The sequence below is a fragment of the Sporothrix brasiliensis genome, assembly GCF_000820605.1.
Source record: "Sporothrix brasiliensis 5110 chromosome Unknown Cont20, whole genome shotgun sequence".
NCBI classification, from domain to species: Eukaryota; Fungi; Ascomycota; class Sordariomycetes; order Ophiostomatales; family Ophiostomataceae; genus Sporothrix; species Sporothrix brasiliensis.
In genome coordinates, this window is record NW_024467139.1 from 3,520,687 (window position 1) to 3,537,636 (window position 16,950).

The 16,950-nt window shown below is 54.3% G+C and overlaps 5 protein-coding genes across 5 annotated transcripts; 3 read left to right on the plus strand and 2 right to left on the minus strand.

The window, feature by feature from the left end:
- Positions 1-571: 571 nt before the first annotated feature.
- SPBR_06981 (ADP-ribosylation factor GTPase-activating protein 2/3) lies at positions 572-2,358 on the plus strand (the record flags this gene model as incomplete). The annotated part of the gene is made up of 4 exons (XM_040765236.1): positions 572-643; positions 732-867; positions 966-1,940; positions 2,021-2,358. 4 exons carry the CDS (start codon positions 572-574, stop codon positions 2,356-2,358), a joined length of 1,521 nt encoding a protein of 506 aa, XP_040616939.1.
- A 1,173-nt stretch (positions 2,359-3,531) lies between these two features.
- Positions 3,532-5,122, minus strand: SPBR_07112 (uncharacterized protein; the record flags this gene model as incomplete). Its single annotated transcript, XM_040765366.1, has 2 exons — positions 3,532-4,653; positions 5,078-5,122. 2 exons carry the CDS (start codon positions 5,120-5,122, stop codon positions 3,532-3,534), a joined length of 1,167 nt encoding a protein of 388 aa, XP_040616940.1.
- Positions 5,123-6,653: 1,531 nt separating this feature from the next.
- Positions 6,654-8,220, plus strand: SPBR_07128 (2-amino-4-hydroxy-6-hydroxymethyldihydropteridine diphosphokinase; the record flags this gene model as incomplete). The annotated part of the gene is made up of 2 exons (XM_040765382.1): positions 6,654-7,102; positions 7,179-8,220. The coding sequence occupies 2 exons, from the start codon at positions 6,654-6,656 to the stop codon at positions 8,218-8,220; spliced, it is 1,491 nt and encodes a 496-aa protein (XP_040616941.1).
- A 3,993-nt stretch (positions 8,221-12,213) lies between these two features.
- SPBR_06977 (Ca2+:H+ antiporter) lies at positions 12,214-14,009 on the plus strand (the record flags this gene model as incomplete). Its single annotated transcript, XM_040765232.1, has 2 exons — positions 12,214-13,571; positions 13,661-14,009. The coding sequence occupies 2 exons, from the start codon at positions 12,214-12,216 to the stop codon at positions 14,007-14,009; spliced, it is 1,707 nt and encodes a 568-aa protein (XP_040616942.1).
- A 422-nt stretch (positions 14,010-14,431) lies between these two features.
- On the minus strand, positions 14,432-15,567 carry SPBR_07468 (ubiquitin thioesterase OTU1; the record flags this gene model as incomplete). The annotated part of the gene is made up of 3 exons (XM_040765722.1): positions 14,432-14,770; positions 14,837-15,105; positions 15,186-15,567. 3 exons carry the CDS (start codon positions 15,565-15,567, stop codon positions 14,432-14,434), a joined length of 990 nt encoding a protein of 329 aa, XP_040616943.1.
- Positions 15,568-16,950: the final 1,383 nt, after the last annotated feature.

The following is a 16,950-nucleotide window of genomic DNA, read 5'->3' on the forward strand; positions in this document are numbered from 1 at the left end:
GAAAGAATCTTTCTACTGTTTGTAGGGGGAAGGAGCTAACACATACACGGCTAGCGCTGTCAAGCAAGGAAAGAGCGACAAGAAGTCGTATGCTTCTAGCCGAATTGCACAGGACCTCTTGACGCACAATGCCCGACCCCAAACCCCACTAAAGGGGTCTCCTCAGGAGGGGCGAGACTCACTGGCAGCGGATTTCAGTGCACATTTAGCGCAAAGGCCAGCCCAGACAGGCCAACCACAGCGCGCAAACCGCACCCTAGGGAGGGAGGGCTGGTAGGCGTAATAATACGGAGCCTTCAATTATCGCGAACTTGTCCTCTTCCTTGTTTCCCAAACTCCGCCTATCTCTCCCCCTCGCCTTTGCTTTCCACGCGCTCGCTCCTCTACCACCACAACCGCCACACGATCCGGACACCCTCTTGCGAGATCTGCGGACCAGGTGTTTTCAATTTATATTCGCGGAATCCGACAGCCGTTATCCGGAATCGACAAGACACATCTCTGGCATTCATTAATTCTTTTTTTTTTTTTTTTTTTTTGCGTCCTCCCAAACCCGCCGCAAACCGTCACGATGAGCGGCCTTGCGACTAAGCAGCAGTCGCTCAAGCTCTTTGAGAAGCTCAAGAGCAAGCCAGCCAACAAGGTATGCGGCCTACATCGCGTCATGGGCTCCACGTGGCCGCCTGCCGTTCACCGTTCACCGTCAGCACCCACCCCGCTTACACCTTTAGATCTGCTTCGACTGCGGCCAGAAGAACCCCACGTGGACGTCGGTCCCCTTTGGCATTTACCTGTGTCTCGACTGCTCGGCCAACCACCGCAACCTCGGCGTGCACATCTCGTTTGTGCGCTCTACGAACCTCGACCGTACGCTTATCCTCTTGTTCTACCTATCCTGCGACCGACGACCCCCTTCGGTCCTGTCCAGAGTCTAGATACGAATCTGTACTAACATGCTCTTGTAGAATGGCAATGGGACCAGCTGCGCGTGATGAAGGTTGGCGGCAATGATTCGGCCACCAAGTTCTTCCAGCAAAACGGCGGCTCAGCTGCCCTGAACAGCAAGGACCCCAAGACAAAGTACCAATCCAATGCCGCGACCAAGTACAAGGAAGAGCTGAAGAAGCGTGCCGCACGCGATGCCAAGGAGTATGTTGTCGTCCCTGACCGATGGAACCTCTTTCTCATGCTTACACATACGCCTAGGTACCCCGATGAGGTCGTGATCAACGATATCGAGGTGAGCGACGGCACCAGCACGCCCGCCGGCGAACCAGCCGACGACTTCTTCTCGTCCTGGGACAAGCCCGCCATCAAGAAGCCCACACCACCCGTTTCCCGCACGGCCACGCCCCCCGTTGTCGGCCGCACACCCTCGCCCTTCCTCAGCGCCGGCGCTAACAACGCCGGTGCCCGCTCGGCCTCGCCGCTCTCTGGCGGCACCGCCGGCAATGACGATGCTGCCAAGCCGGCCGCCAACCGTATCACGCACTCCTCTGCACTGAAGAAGACGACTACCGGCCCCCGGAAAACCAGCATTCTAGGCGCCAAGAAGACCACGTCGAAGCTGGGTGTCAAGAAGGTGACGGGCGACGTTATCGACTTTGACGAGGCCGAGAAGAAGGCCAAGGAGGAGGCCGAGCGCATCGAGAAGCTCGGATACAACCCGGATGAAGAAGAGGACGCAGCGGCTGCCCTCAAGTCCAGTGCAAAGTCGGAGATTGTGTCGCCAACGCCCGTGGCCCCCGTTCGCAGCGGGTACGGCTCGGCCTCGCACTCGCGTGAGAAGTCGGCCTCGGAGATGGAGCGCCTTGGCATGGGCATTGGCCGGTTGGGCTTCGGCCAGGTCGGTGGCCGGCCTGGTGCTGGCGCCTCTGCGGCGGCAACCAAGAAGAATACCGGCGGCTTCGGCTCAGTCGGCCCTATCAAGGCCAACATCGGTATGACTTTTTTTATTTTTAATTTCGTCGGGTTATCCACTCACTTTGAATTAACATTACGCTAACCTCATTTTACGCAGACGAGGACGAGAAGTTTGCACGGTCCAAGTTTGGCGCGCAAAAGGCCATCTCGTCTGACGAGTACTTTGGCAAGGGCTCTTACGACGCCAACGCGCTGTCCGAGGCTAAGCAGCGTCTGCAGGGCTTCGACGGTGCCACGGCCATTTCGTCTAACGCATACTTTGGCCGCGCCGAAGAGGAGACGGTCGAGGACTACGGTGACCTCGAATCGGCGGCCAAGGACTTTGTGCGCCGGTTCGGCATCACGGCAGGCGACGACCTCGAGAACCTTACGCAGGCACTCGGCGCGGGTGCCACGAAGCTGCAAGGCGCGATTCGCAATTACCTGAACCAGTAAAGAGGCAATGAATTTATCGTCTTGAGGCGGAAGCGAACGTTTGTTTCTTTTTTTTCCTTCTTTTTGGTTTAGGTTGACATGGCGGGAAATAAAAAACATGAGAAGGCCGAGGGGTCTAGAAAGGCGGGAATGGTGGACTGCGGCTCTGTCTTGTTTCGAGTCTCATTGATCCTCGTATTCTCTTTCGTTATGTTTTCCTTTTGCACTGGTGGAGTTTTTGCTATCCGACTTTTATACAGGCTGGAGAAGCAGGAAATTGGGGGAAGATGGTTGTTGACAGGTTGAAGAAAGTGGTCTACGAAACGAGTCCGGCGTTCAATATGATTTTTCTTATTTTAGTCGTTCCTCTTTTGTCGTTACATATCTAATTTTCTCCCAAAAAGAATACATCGATGACATCCTTACTTTGCAACCTCCTTGTACGATCTGACGAAGCATATGCCTCTTGGCGATGTACGCTTCTCGTGTTAAAAACACCGTAGGCCGGAGACAAAAATACGAGAAATCGAAAATAAACGTGGCAACGACAATTGGGGCAGTGTAAGGTGGGAGGATTACAAAACATAAGCCAGAAAGCATAACAAGAACATCTAATCCTCTTATAAAACTGAGATTACTTAACATAATTGAGGGAGGAAAGGATAGGAAAATTGCCGTTCATCTCACTCTCACCAGGGGCGTGAGATGACTGCTGCATTAGAATGTGGTCTCTTCAATATGGTGTGGCCTGGTGACCTCAGCCCGTGTCCCGCTTCATGGACTTCGGGCTTTGTGGGTGAGATTCACATGCCTTTTTTTGGTAGTCGCGTTTTGGTGTTGGCTGATCTTGCGCGGAGCAACTTTAGTACCAAAGCCAACCAGTCGCATCATTTGCCTCCTTCGCCACCTCCACATATCCTCAAAAACATATGGGCGAATTTCACAATTAGAGTGGACGGATTTTAAAGACAGAACATAATCGGTGCTTTGGGATATCTCTTTCTAATTTTGACGTATTTAGACAAGACGGAGAGATACAAAAAATAAAAACTCATGTACAAAAATGAAATAAAAACGTTTAAAAAAAAGATGCTGCTCAGTAATGTTCCACGGCCTATTATGTGCATTATTTTCCCAGGCCCATACGCATCCTATGCGTGGTCCTCGCATATCCTATCTTTACAGCCGAGCGTTTTACAGCTTGGCAATCAGCTTGTTGCCCTGGGTCAGAGCAGTGACGGCATCGTTAACGAGCTCGTCGACGACGGCCTTGGCAGGCTTCTTCTCGTTGACGACAGACGCGCACTGGCCCATCAGGAACGGCCGGAACTGGTCCATCAGCTCATCCACATCGACCTCGTCGTCCTCGCTGCCGCCATCCTTCTTTCCGATGTCCAGGCCCGAGGGCGGCGTGGTCAGCTCGCCAGCCAGGACCTTGTCCAGGTCAGCCTCGTAGGGCAGCTTGCCCTTGCTCGTGAGCTCGCGCAGCTCTTCCTGGCGCTCGGTCTCCCAGTGCTCAATGTAGGGGTTCTTGCGCACGCGCAGGGGGCGGCCCGTGAAGATGAGCGTGCGAATGGTGTCGTCGAAGCCGGCGGTGCGGACAGCCTCCTTGTGCGACTCGGGAGCACCGGCCTCGTCCGTCAAGATGAAGCGGGTGCCGACCCAGACGGCAGACGCGCCCATCATCAGGGCAGCGGCCACGGTCTGGCCATTGTAGATGCCGCCAGCAGCGATGGTCTGCACAGGCAGGCCGGTCAGGGGCGACTTGTGGCCCTTGCAGAGGCGTACGACCTCGGGAATCAGAATGGTGGTGGCGGTGTCACCGGTGTGACCACCACCCTCACCGCCCTGGGCGCAGATGATGTCAACACCGAGGTCCAGGCACTTCTTGACGTGCTTGGGGTGGCCGATCATGTTCATGTACAGGATGCCGTGCTTGTGCAGGCGCTCGACAACGTGCTTGGGGGGCACTCCGACGGCCGAGACAAATAGCTTGGCGCCGGACTCGATGACAACGTCAATCAGCTCGTCGAGCTTGCCCTTGGTGTAGTCGTAGTTGGTTTTCCGGGCGTTGCCGCCAACCTGAGGAAGCAGCAGGTCGACACCGAAAGGCGCCTTCTTGTCCTTCAAGTGCTCCTTGAGCTCGCTAATCTGGTCGCGCAGCATGTCGGGCGTGTAGTTGACACCACCAATGACGCCGAGACCGCCGGCGTTGGTGACGGCAGCAGCGAGCTGTGGGCCAGCCGCCACGTTCATGCCAGCCAGCAGAATGGGGTGGTTGATCTTGAACAGATCAGTGATGGGGGTGCGGATTTTCTCTGTGGGCAACAATCCGCGGTTAGCACCAAGGTCTAGCAAAGGAAATGAAGCATGCGTATGCGTTTGCCATTTCCTCTGGCGGCCGAATTTGCAAAAGCGCTGTCGAGGCGGCGTTGGGGAAGAGGCAAGAATACTCACGAGGAGAAGCCATTTTGACGGTATGGAGAATGGTGAGGAGGAAAAAAAAAGAAAGAAAGGTATCACAGGGAAGGTATCACAGCACAGAAAGTATGCAATGTTGCTGGACAAGAGGAAGAAAGGAACAGGGGAAGATGCAAGAGAAGAATGAGAAGAATGAGAAGAATGAGAAGAAAGAAGAATGGAGAGAAGAAAGAAAGAAAACAGAAGCCAGGAAGGAGAGGAGGAAGTAAAGGTTAAGAAGAACTCTCGGAGTAATAATGGAGGAAAGACAACAGCCTACCGCCCCCGCAGGCGCCGCCCCGGCTCCTTCTGCGCGCGGCCACATGCTGGCGAGAGCCGAGGTCGCGCAAAAATGCACTGCAGCAATGTGGTTGCGTGGTGGCTACGCGCTAATCAAGCCTAAGCCTGGGTGCTTATAGTCCGCTGCGGGTAGGTCGGTCATCGACAACCACCGACCAGCGAAAAAACAGAAGGAACGACGCTACGCATTTGGGGCCAAACCGCCTGTCTGGGCAACAGTCTGGGGGAAAGAACGACGGGGAACCGTGAGGAGGGGCATGCACTATGGCAGGGGAAGGTGGCGTTGGAATGCTTGGAACAGGGCCCCAGAAATCGGGTATGGCTCCGGAAATAGCTAGGGTACTTCGGAATCGTAAGCGGACGCACTGCAGGTTTTTGTACCCAGGAGGAAAGTGTGCCGAGGCACACTTTTTGGGGTTGCTCGTTTGACCTTTCCCCATAGGAAGGCACGACGGAGGTGGAGGCAACTAGGCTTGGGGATGGAAACTGCGACGCTTTCGCACGCGAAAGAAGGAGGCCACTATTAAAGTGGGATCCAACAGGTGGACACTCTTCTGAGGAGTTCGACGCCTTCGAGAGTGGCACCAGAGATCATTAATCAACCATCTCACATCGTTCCTTCCGCTGCGAGCAAGAGGTCCTTGGGCGAAGGAAAGTGGTATTAACCACATCATGTGATGGCTCGACGTTAAAGGGAAGGAACCGCCCGAGTCCTCTCCATATCTGTCTCTCGGCTCCGTGGTTTTGAATTGCTTCAATCCCCTTTTTTACACCACCACGTTCACACCGTCCTCCAAGCACCCTGGTACAGCTGCACATCCGGGTCGCAAATGGTCAGTCGACCGCCTTGGCACCGACTCTCCGGATCCGACCATTGTGGCAGCCATGTACGGGTTCTAGCCGACAAAGACAGTTCTGAGACCGTTGCACCGGCCAGTATCGTTGCTGTTTCAGTTTGCCGCGTATCGACGAACCGTGCAACTATCGCATCCTCGCGTCTCTGTCGACGAGCAATACACTAGTACAGTATGCGCTCTATCGCGGCACAGTATGAGGCCCGACAGATGCTGGCACTTTAGTGACCCTCCCGTACAACTCGCTAAGATGTATTCGCACTGGTCTCCAGCTGGCCAATCATGTCTCACAGTTCGCTCACTGAGTAGAATTTCATTTTTCTCTCACCCGCTTTCGACATTCCCAGTGTGAGATATCACTGAGTCCCTCACCTCGCAATCTGATTATCTTTAGGCGACGAGGCGCGTGCCGTGACTGACAGACGAGACTCTCGTGTTTACGAAAGAAAGGGGGTACAAATCCAAAATACGGGTCACAGAGCCATGAAAGCCATCATCACCTCGATCCCGTCTCATCTCACAAAATCAGGCTCTACCGTTGGCCGTCGCTTACTTTCCGCGGAATATCAGGTTGCCAGAACCAGTAGACGTTGGCTGGTGACAGTCGATCGCCCACCGCATATTCCTCTTTCACAGGAAAGGAGACCTACGTCGAATTCCTCGCCTGGGCGCGTTTTCACCAACGGCATCTCATACAGAGCCATGTCATCTTCGGCACTGGCAACGTCATGCAGCCAGCCGGCGGGAGTCCCGGCGAACAACAAGAAGAAGAGAGCCTACATTGCTTTGGGCGGAAATCTGGGCGACCGCATTGGCTGGATTGAAAAGGCATGCCGCGAAATGGACAGTCGGGGCATCCGGGTGCTACGGACAAGCAGCCTGTGGGAGACGGAGCCCATGTACGTGCTCGAACAGGACAAGTTTGCCAACGGCGTGTGCGAGGTGGAAACTGATCTGGAACCGCTGGCGCTGCTGGATCAGCTTCAGGACATTGAGCGGACGCTTGGGCGCAAAAAGTTGATCGACAAGGGTCCGCGCAACATCGACCTTGATATTTTGCTGTACGGCAATGAGACCGTCCAGCACGAGCGGCTCATTATCCCCCATATTGGCATACCGGAGCGGGAATTTGTTTTGCGACCACTTGCACAGTACGTACCTGTCTCCTCTACGTTGTGAAACTACCGATTCCGGACAAGGGTGTGGCACCGCAGCTAACCTAGTCAGACTGGCACCCAACATCCCATTGAACCCGGTGCGCCCCTGGAAGCTTGTTCAGGACTACCTCAACGAGCTGCCACCACAGGCCGAGCCCCTGACTCCTTTGACACCCTTTGGCCGGTCCCATGCGCCACTACAGGCCCTGCGTGCCAACCGCCGCACAATCGTTATGGCCATCCTGAACGTCACGCCCGATTCATTTTCTGACGGCGGAAAGCACTCGGCCGCCGATACAGAATCTCTCGCCGCGCTGGCTGAGACGGTGAAAGGATTCGTTGCAGCGGGCGCTACGGTGATTGACATTGGCGGCCAGTCGACGGCACCGGGCCGGCCGCAGGTGTCGGCAGATGAGGAGTTGGCACGCGTGGTGCCGGCGATCCAGATGATCCGTGCTGACCCTGCGTACGACGCAATTGCTATCAGCGTGGACACATACCGGGCATCAGTGGCCGAGGCTGCGGTGAAGGCAGGCGCTGATATGATCAACGATGTGTCGGCTGGCGATATGGACGCGGATATGCTGCCTACGGTAGCACGGCTTGGTGCCACAGTGTGCCTAATGCACATGCGTGGCACGCCGGAAACGATGAGCAAGCTGAACAAGTATGGTGCCGCTGAGGGTTCGCCGGACAGGGAAGGACAGGCTGCGACGACCAGTACCGGCAGTGTACCGATCATCGAGGCAGTGGCACGCGAACTACTGGTGCGTATTGAGGCGGCCGAGGCGGCCGGCATCCGCCGGTGGCGCATCGTGTTGGACCCGGGCCTGGGCTTTGCCAAGGTGGGCGACCAGAATATTGACGTGCTGCGGCACCTATCGGAGCTGCGCGAATGGGCCGGCCTGGAGGGCCTACCGTGGCTGGTGGGCTCGAGCCGCAAGAGCTTTATCGGGCGCACGACAGGCGTGGCCACGCCGGCGGAGCGCGTCTGGGGCACGGCTGCAACGGTGGCAGCAGCAGTGCAAGGCGGTGCGGACATTGTGCGAGTGCACGATGTGAAGGAGATGGCACAGGTTGTTGCGATGGCTGATGCCATATGGCGGTACTAGCCATGGGTGGGGAAAGCGAGCGAAAGGGCGGAAGGGGGAAGGGGGCAGATGTGGAACTCGCACATCAGCGAAAAGGCCCAACACGGGCAAAGTTTGAAATTGAAGAACAGCATATTTAGACAACCCACCATAGAGATAGAGGCTACGGACTCGAGTTTCCGGTCAAGCGTTTTGCGTTTATTATTTGTTGATCTAAGAGTCGCCGGCATCCTTCATCATTTGCCGATGATAACGCCCATACCGAGCCGTAAACATCATACGTCGTATGTGACACGAACGGTAGTTGCTACGAAGCTGAGATGCGAGATGGTGTGCAGCAACAGAAGGTAGACGAAACTCTGGGTCACCGGCACAATGTAAGTTGAGCGAATATTTAAGGTGGCGAAATGTGGCCAGGGAAACGCCCGGTTTTCCAAGCACCGATGATGAAGCAGAGCAACATGCTCTGCTGAAAAGTCGTTAACATTAACATAGTCAGTAACATTGCGTGGTGAAGCAATAAGGTTATGCATGAGCCTAACAACCGAGCGCTAAAGGCGGTCCGCACCGCCCGCGCCTGCCTCCCCGGTGAAGCCAAAGCTCTTTCAAAGCGGAAGGAAAGAGATAACAATTTTATGAGCAACGCAAAGCACCTACTAGTCGTACGATGACGGGTAACATCTTCCAAGTGTTGTAAACGCGTGTTTCCCACCCATTACTCTCTCCATACCGACCATCTCAGCGTCAGAGCGTGCCATGGCGTGCTGGTGTCTCAGGAGCCAGAGCTAGATATCGACAGGGAGGAGAGAAATGGACTCATACGGGCAAGGCGAGATAATCTGTCCTACCACCAGTCTGGTATTGTCCCATGCTCACAGCCTGCCGTGCATGGTCGCTTCATTGTCAAGTCCACGTGGGATTGTGGGGTGCTCGGAGTCTTCGACAGTATCTTGTGCAACACTGAAGCCAAGAATTTTCATGGCCAATGTAGCGAGAATGCAAGATCATTGTCTCGCAAAATGCTCGCGATATCGAAACGAAGTAGCTCGTACTCAGTACTTTGTAAGTTTATGCCTCGCATTTCGCACTCGCTTTTTGGGACTTATTGGGGAAAGTGGAGCCCATGCGAAGTTGGAGCCGTGTGGGATCTGATTGTGACCAGTTATGTTCGGTACTCATTGACAAACCCCATTGTGCTATCAGATTCAAGAAAGCATGTCGTTTCAGTATGCTCTCCCTTGATGATAGTGTTGTTTATGTTTGGGCAGCTAGCTTCTGCTAGCCAAGGCTGGGCCGAAACAACAAAACGAGAAGCACGCAACAGTGTACGTTGTAAGTCGTACGTCGTACATTCAAATGGAGACGAGGTAGGAACATAAAAAGAGAACACGAAAAACCACACGAACTGGCGTTTAATGAGGGTTCAATTGTGCATTTCGGATGTGCAGGGACTGTAACCGGCGACAGTGCCGATAATTCATGTAGCTGGCCTGCCAGCCCAGGCCTAGTTTCCGGAGCTCTTTGCTTGGCGATGGCCAAACCAGGTTGCTTGTGAAGCTATGCCGCGCTTCTATTTCTCAAGAGTCAAGGACAAGGCAGGACGAACAGACCGATGCGATGGGGACGTTGACACGACTCGCCAACTGCACGGAGTCTTCTCAGTTGCAGGTTCCACACCACATCTGGCAGAGCGAGTACAAGCACTGAGTAGGTAAAAGACGAAGCGACAAACTAAGAAGCCGGAGTGTTCAAAAGTACGACGTGTTGCTGTGAACGAAAGATTGCCACACAGGACAAAAGTCAATAAACGTCGTACGGCCGTAATGATTGCAAAGCAAAGCGTGTCTCTCGCCAGGGAAGAAACAGGAGTGCCAAAAAAGGCACAGATATCGTCGCAGAGACACGGAATAGAAGCAAAGACTGGAGGCACAAGATGGAAAACCAACGCAAAACATGGAAAGTTTAGCGAGGAAATAGAGAGTCATATTGTCCTCGTCTTTGACAACAGGAAGAATGACTTGAAAGTGACCGTGATTCCCTGTCAATGGCAAAAGCAGGGTCTTTTACGAGGTGTTAGGGATTGGGGCGTTAAATGCAGGGTCACATCGCGCGCATTTTCAGCCCTTTTCTTTCCGTTCCTTCAACGACGTAATACGACGCAGCATTTTACCAGCCGAGCTTTTTCAGCACTATCTCAGACGGGACCTGATGAATTACGACGAACTTGATCCACCCGAGCTTCATTCCATCGGGGTAGCTTGCAATGGTTGTCGTACGGCGAATATGTCGTATATCGCAAGGCATATTTTACTTTGCCAAACTTTTCGTCTTCCATTCGTTGCCACGTTCTGGTGTTACCTTTGTCCCTTGACCCCTGAAATATGGCGTATTGATCGCATAAAAAATTTCTTTACTATTAATGGCAGCTTTTAAATTTTAGACTCGCCCGAGGGGGGATTTCCCACACTGCCAAGCTTCAAAACTAGGGCCAGAAACGGTTTGAAAGATTGCTTGATTGAGACCACAAGAGACATGAGACGACAAAAGGCGAATTGGTGAGACGAAAACAGAAAGGTTAGGGATGAGCCGACCTCCGTCTAATCAAGCTATTGTGCCCAGAGAGGCTCAAGGCCAGAAAAACGGTCTGGGCCAGGGTCGATGCTGGTGCACATTTGAACTGGAGGCTGGCCGCGTTGATGGACTCCACGTTGTCTCCATCCTCAATCCGCAGCCAACAGCGAGAATATGTCCTGGCGGAGGCGGTCTCTGATTGCAGGACCACTCTTGGCAAAATTGGTGGGAAGGGGGGAATGCTCCAAAACAGTTGACAAAAGGGACTTTTTCGATACCATATCCCAAAACCCAAAAGCATGTCAGACGCCAAGCCAGGCCAAAGCAAGCAAGAAACGACTCCTTCTTGCCCCCACCCCCAACCAGCAACGGCAGAGAACAGAGACGGAAGAGGTCCAAACGTGCGGTGGCTGGCAGCACGACCTGGGACCCAGTTTAATACAACGGCAGCTTAAAAAAAAGGGCGGCAGAATGGCAGACGATGGAGGAAAACGGACTCCAAAGACGTAACAGCAGGTGAATTTGCGCCGCACTTGTCTGGTCAGTAAAGTAACAATACGGGGTAATTACGTCGTAACATGTATGTGCCGCCCAGCATGTAAGCATTTGACTGAAGGTTAAAGAGAGCATGGGAAAAGAAAGGAAGCAGAAGAAGCAAAAAAAAAAAAAGACGAAGAAGCCTCCCTGTATTGTCGACAAAACAACGAGCATGAGAACGCCTGTCTGGTTGGCGGGTACGTACGCGCTTTGCGAGATAAAGACAAAGAGTTTCGTGTAAAAGGAGAGAACATAACAGGGCGAAAAAAAAGAGCTGCAGCTGCCAAGCCTGCATGCAAGACGCGAAGCCATGCAGGGCCCGTCCAGCGACAAGGCCATCCAGAACAGACACACTCTGATGGTTTGGGCATGAGAAAGAAAGGATTGTGGACCCTGTCCATTGGGCTTGGGGCTCTGTTCTGCCCTGGTCCAGACTGGTGTGTTGTCTGGGATGTTTTTGTTTCTTTGTACAGAGTATCTTGCAACTGACTTGTCTTCTTTTTGCCTTCAATTCCTAGCATCTTTCGTGTCCCGTACTATGCACTTCTCGCATCTTGTTTTCCTCGTTGTGAACTTGGCTGTTTCTTTGCATTCACCCCGTTTCCTTCTCTGATTTGTTCTCGTTTCTCGTTTCTTAAGTCTTGTCCTGGTTTCTTTTATTTATCTCCCTCTATCCACTCTACAACTGCCGGCAAGTCTGCTGCACTCGGCCTTCTCTTAACGTTTCCGTCAATTTTACTCTCAATTTCTAACGATTACGACCCCAACGACGACTACGCTTTACTAAAAGACTCAGTGAAACTTTTCTCTTTCTCTTTTCTTCTTTCCCTCCGTCTCACGCCCCAAATGCCCGCGTATATACGGCCAAGCTCAACCGGGCAGGGCCGGTCTGCCTCAACATCCACTATGGGCGGCAACACCAGCAGCAACGAGAAACCCCAGGGCGAGGCCGTTGTCGAACCGGGAGGCGAGATCGACCTCGAGGCCGGCCTGCCCGTCCCACCACCTGCCGCCACCGCTCGCACCTCTGGAGCTGATTCCCGTCCTCGTCCGTCAAAACGGACGGCCACTTTCTCCATCACTGCAGCCACGGCGGCCGCCGCAACATCAAGACCGTCAAACGGGACCACCGGATCGACAAAACACCCGGGGACCGGAATCGCCGGCGCCGGAGTCGTGCCACCACCAAATACACCGGCCAACACAGAACGGGCCACCCGGACCATCCGGCGCATGTTCTCGCGCAGCTCGGGCAAGACCGACGGATCGGGCCGTAGTTTGCGGTTCCGGCCGCGTACCGAGGGCGAGAGCGGCCGCTCGGGTCTCCACATTTCGCATTTCCTGCGCATCGCCTTCCGCTCGTCCAGCACGGTTTCGTGCATGGTCAACGTGCTGTGGCCTTTTGTTCCGGCAGCCATTGCCTGCCGCTATGCCCTCAGCGACTCGCCCACCAACAACCTGATCAGCTTCATCTTGGCCTACATCGCCATGGTGCCGTGCGCCAACCTCATTGGCTTTGCCGGCCAGGAGCTGTCGCGCAAGGTGCCGCACGTCGTGGGCGTCCTGACGGAAACGATTGTGGCCTCCATTGTCGAGATTGTCTTGTTTATTGTGCTGCTCACGCGCGGGCTCTACGTCGTCATCCAGGCCGCCATCCTGGGCTCGGTGCTGGCCACCATGCTGCTGTGTCTCGGCATGTGCTTCTTTGTCGGCGGCCTGCGCCGCACCGAGCAGGAGTTTAGCGAGACCGTCAGCGAGGCCGGCAATGGTCTCCTGCTGACGGCTGGTTTTGGTCTGGCCGTGCCCACACTCTTCGAGCACGCCCTGTCTGGCATGGTGGGCCTCGACCCCGATGACCTGGAGAGCCGCACCGTCAATGTGTCTCGCGTCACGTCCATTTTGCTCATTGTCGCCTATCTGGTCTTTATCTACTTCCAGGCCCGCACCCACAACAGCATCTACGACGAGATCTTTGAGGGCGAGGAGCAGCGGGCCACTGCTTTCGCTGCCGAGAGCGCGCTCGAGCACATTTCGCGCGGCGAGCTGGACTACCACGTCGACGTCGAGCGCGAGAAGCTGACCATGACCGAGTGCCTCATCTCGCTGTCTGTGGCCGTCGCCCTCGTGTCTCTGATCGCCCTGGCCCTGGTCGAGGAAATCGAAGACATTGTCATCGAACGCGGCGTGTCCGATGCGTTTATGGGCTTGATTCTCGTTCCACTTGTCGAGAAAGCCGCCGAGCACCTCACTGCCATCAACGAAGCGTGCGTCTACATCCTCTTGTCTCTCTCCTTCTTTTTTTATTTTTATTTTTTTATTTTTATTTTTCCTCCTCTCCTGCTAACACCAACAGATGGGACAATCAAATGAACTTTGCCCTCGCGCACGTACTCGGCTCCACCATCCAGACCGCCATGTTCAACGGGCCCCTCGCCGTCATCGTCGGCTGGGGCCTGCACCGCCCCATGGGCCTCGACTTTAAGATCTTTGACATGGGCGTCCTCATCCTCGCTATTATCACCGTTGGCAACTTCTTACGCGACCAGAAGAGCAACTACCTCGAGGGCTTGCTCTGCGTCATCGTCTATATTGCCATTGCCGTCGCCGCTTACCACTACCCGGACGTCAACACCCGAGCCGGGGGCACCGAAGAAGCCGCCGAGGTGGTCGGCCATGTGGCGCGTCAACTGCTGCGGCGGTGATCCGATGTGTCCAGCTACGCTTCCATTTTGTTGATTTCGTCTTCATGATATTATTTTTGTCTTGATAGCGCCTAGCTTGTTTTGCATTAATTCACCTTTGGTATGGATTGTCGGGACGCCACTATTGTTGATGTTTTGAACAATTTGCATTGGAGCAACCGCCGAATGGGCTCGGCAGGAATTGGGCTCGGGAAAATAGACACTTAAATTTGCACACAACGGAAGAAGACCGGAAAGAAAAAGAAGAAAAAATTCGTATGGTCTAATAAATCGAAACGGTCACTCGTCAAATGGAGCGCTTTCCAACAACCGAAGATGAACCAGATTGCCAACTCGTGTCTATCGTGGAGGGAACCCCAGCAATGTACCGCTATGCAGGTGTAATAAATGACTGCTCAAAACACACGACACACCCAGCAACCTCAATCTATCGACAGCTCCGAAAACGCCGTATGTCCCGTCTCCTTGGTGTGCTTGACCATATCCCTCTGGCCAGAGCCCAGCCAGTTCTCACACCCCGGCACCTCGCATCGGATTGCCATCGTCTGCGTGTCCGTGTAGTAGTGTGCCGACTTGAGCTTTTCTGCAAGCTGTTTGGCCTTGTCGATCACGCTGTCGTCGTCCACTCGCCACTGCGTCACATCCATGTCCACGGGCAGCCCCAGGTCAAACGACTGCGCGATACGGTCATAGTGGATGCCCGAGTACAATAATATGCAACGCGTGTCCTTGTCGAGGCCGTACGTATCAACACGGCCGTACTATTGGGTTAGCAGACTGTGTTCACTTCTACACAAAAGAAGAAAAACAGGAGTGAGAAAACACACCTTCACGTCGATTGAGCAAATCTGGATCCCGTAGATCTCGCTGAGGCACTGGAGCTCGATCGAGCCGCCCCATCGTTGCGGATCCTTGATACGGTTCGCGTAGACAGAGGGTTCGGTGTTTTCGAGCACCACTTTGGTGTACTTGTCTGGGTGCGCAAGGATGTGCGACGCCACTTCGGCACGTACCCGGGCCGCTGGATCTGATATACCCATGACGCCGCCAAACGCAGTGAACATGCAGCTGTTGTCATCCGGCATGACCCGCACCACTGGAAGTTCGTTTTAGAAAAAAAGAAGAAGAAAATCATACAAGAAAGAGAAACCCCCCTGCAAAACACAGGATACATACCCAAATAGCCACCGCCTTCGTCCCATGGCACGACTGTCTCGTCAACGTCTACTCGTTTAGGTGTAAACGGCTTTTGTGCTGGTGCCGGTGGAGGCGCAGATGCTACAGGAGCTTGCACTCCCGATGGTGGCCCGCCCGCCAGTCCACCGTCCGTCGGAATCACCATGAGCGTTTCCCCATTCAGCTTCAGTGGTGCGAGTGTCTTGGACTCCGCATCGGATAGGTCGAGCGCTGTTGGCGGATACGCCGCCTTGAGTGTGAAGCTATCGACCCCAGTCTTCTCCCGGATGTGTGTTAGAAGTTGTGCCAGGGTCCACTCATCGGCGGCTTCGAGCGTCACGATTTCGCTGGGGCCGCGCACGCGTATGCGAATCGGCGCCATATTATGGAGAGAGAGTGTGTGCGTGTGTTTGTGGCGCTGAGAGACGGTGAGGGAACCGATGTCGGGTCAGATCAGATCAGCAAAGAGCAAAGAGGACGACACCCAAGAGTATTCCAGGATATAAAATCGTCGAAAAATAAAGTCGATCACAAAAATGCACCCTCGCAGTTCTGAGATGCAGTGTGTATCGTTGGCGAGAAATGCAGGGAAGAGTCGCCGTTGGCTGTCGTGGTCTTGTCGTCCGTTGATGCTAAGGGTTCGACTTGCCACTTGTGCAAACTCGCCCTAGGGAATTTATGTAACTTCTATAAACGCGACGGAAGAGTCCCGTGGGCTTTTCTAAAACTTGTCCTATATTGCGCGCAAAGCCTGGAGAGCAGTGGCGGCTTTGTCCGAGGACGGATTATGTGAATGTCAAAGAGAGGGGCAGGTGTGAAAGTAGTAGAATGCAGGCACTAGATCGGCTTCTCTGGGCTTCTCCTAGATTCCCGCCCGCCCGCATAAGCGCCAGATCAGAGCTGCCTCCGGTGGCAGAGGCCAGATCGACCACACTTTCCGCCAAAGCTTGGCAGGACCATAAGTTATATACTGATTAAGAACGCACCAATGCCGTACAAGTGCTCGTGTGCACCTTGTCCTTGCTGGGCACAGGCACGTAGAAGACGCACAAGAATCAAAACCTGGAGGAGAGGGACATAATCTGAGAGCCAAAAGCGTGCTGTTGTTTTCGGAGGAGACAGCGCCCGAGGCAAGCCAGACGGAATGGTGCCGCCGGGGGGGAATGGCGCAGATCTGATCAGGCTGCACTGGCGCTCTAGACGTTGAAGTGACGATTGCGGGGTGGCTAACGTGCTGTGACGTCGATATGCTTTGTGTCTGAGTTGCAAAAACGAGAGCAAGTTTTACGATTTCAAAATGTCGAATGCGAGAAAGGGGGTCAAAGAAAGGGGTCCAACCTCTTTCCCTACTCCGTAAATAGAAGTCAGGCAAGTCACACAGCCTGTTATAGATGCGAAAGAGGAAAGAGGGAGGCACCACACTCCGTGGCAGGCGCGTCCGTGAGTGCCGTCGCTCTGCCGAGCTACAAATTGGCTATGGGGAGCCAAGAATGCCTGCTTAGTCATTTGACGCTAGTACCGGGTCGTGTCAAAAAGCGACTGGAAAGGGCGACCCTACGAAAAAGAGGAGCCGCGAAAGCGCAACTCGTGCCAGGAAACCACGTAACGACAGGAGCGCCAAAAGGAGCAGGAACGACGAGGCACGCTTGCAAGAACTGTTCGCGAAAGGACTTGCTTATTCACCTGCCCTTGCAGTTTCCGACAACTCCTCTTCACGCGCTCGGTGCTTCTTTCCCTGCAGACGAGAGCCACGGCGCGTCAACCT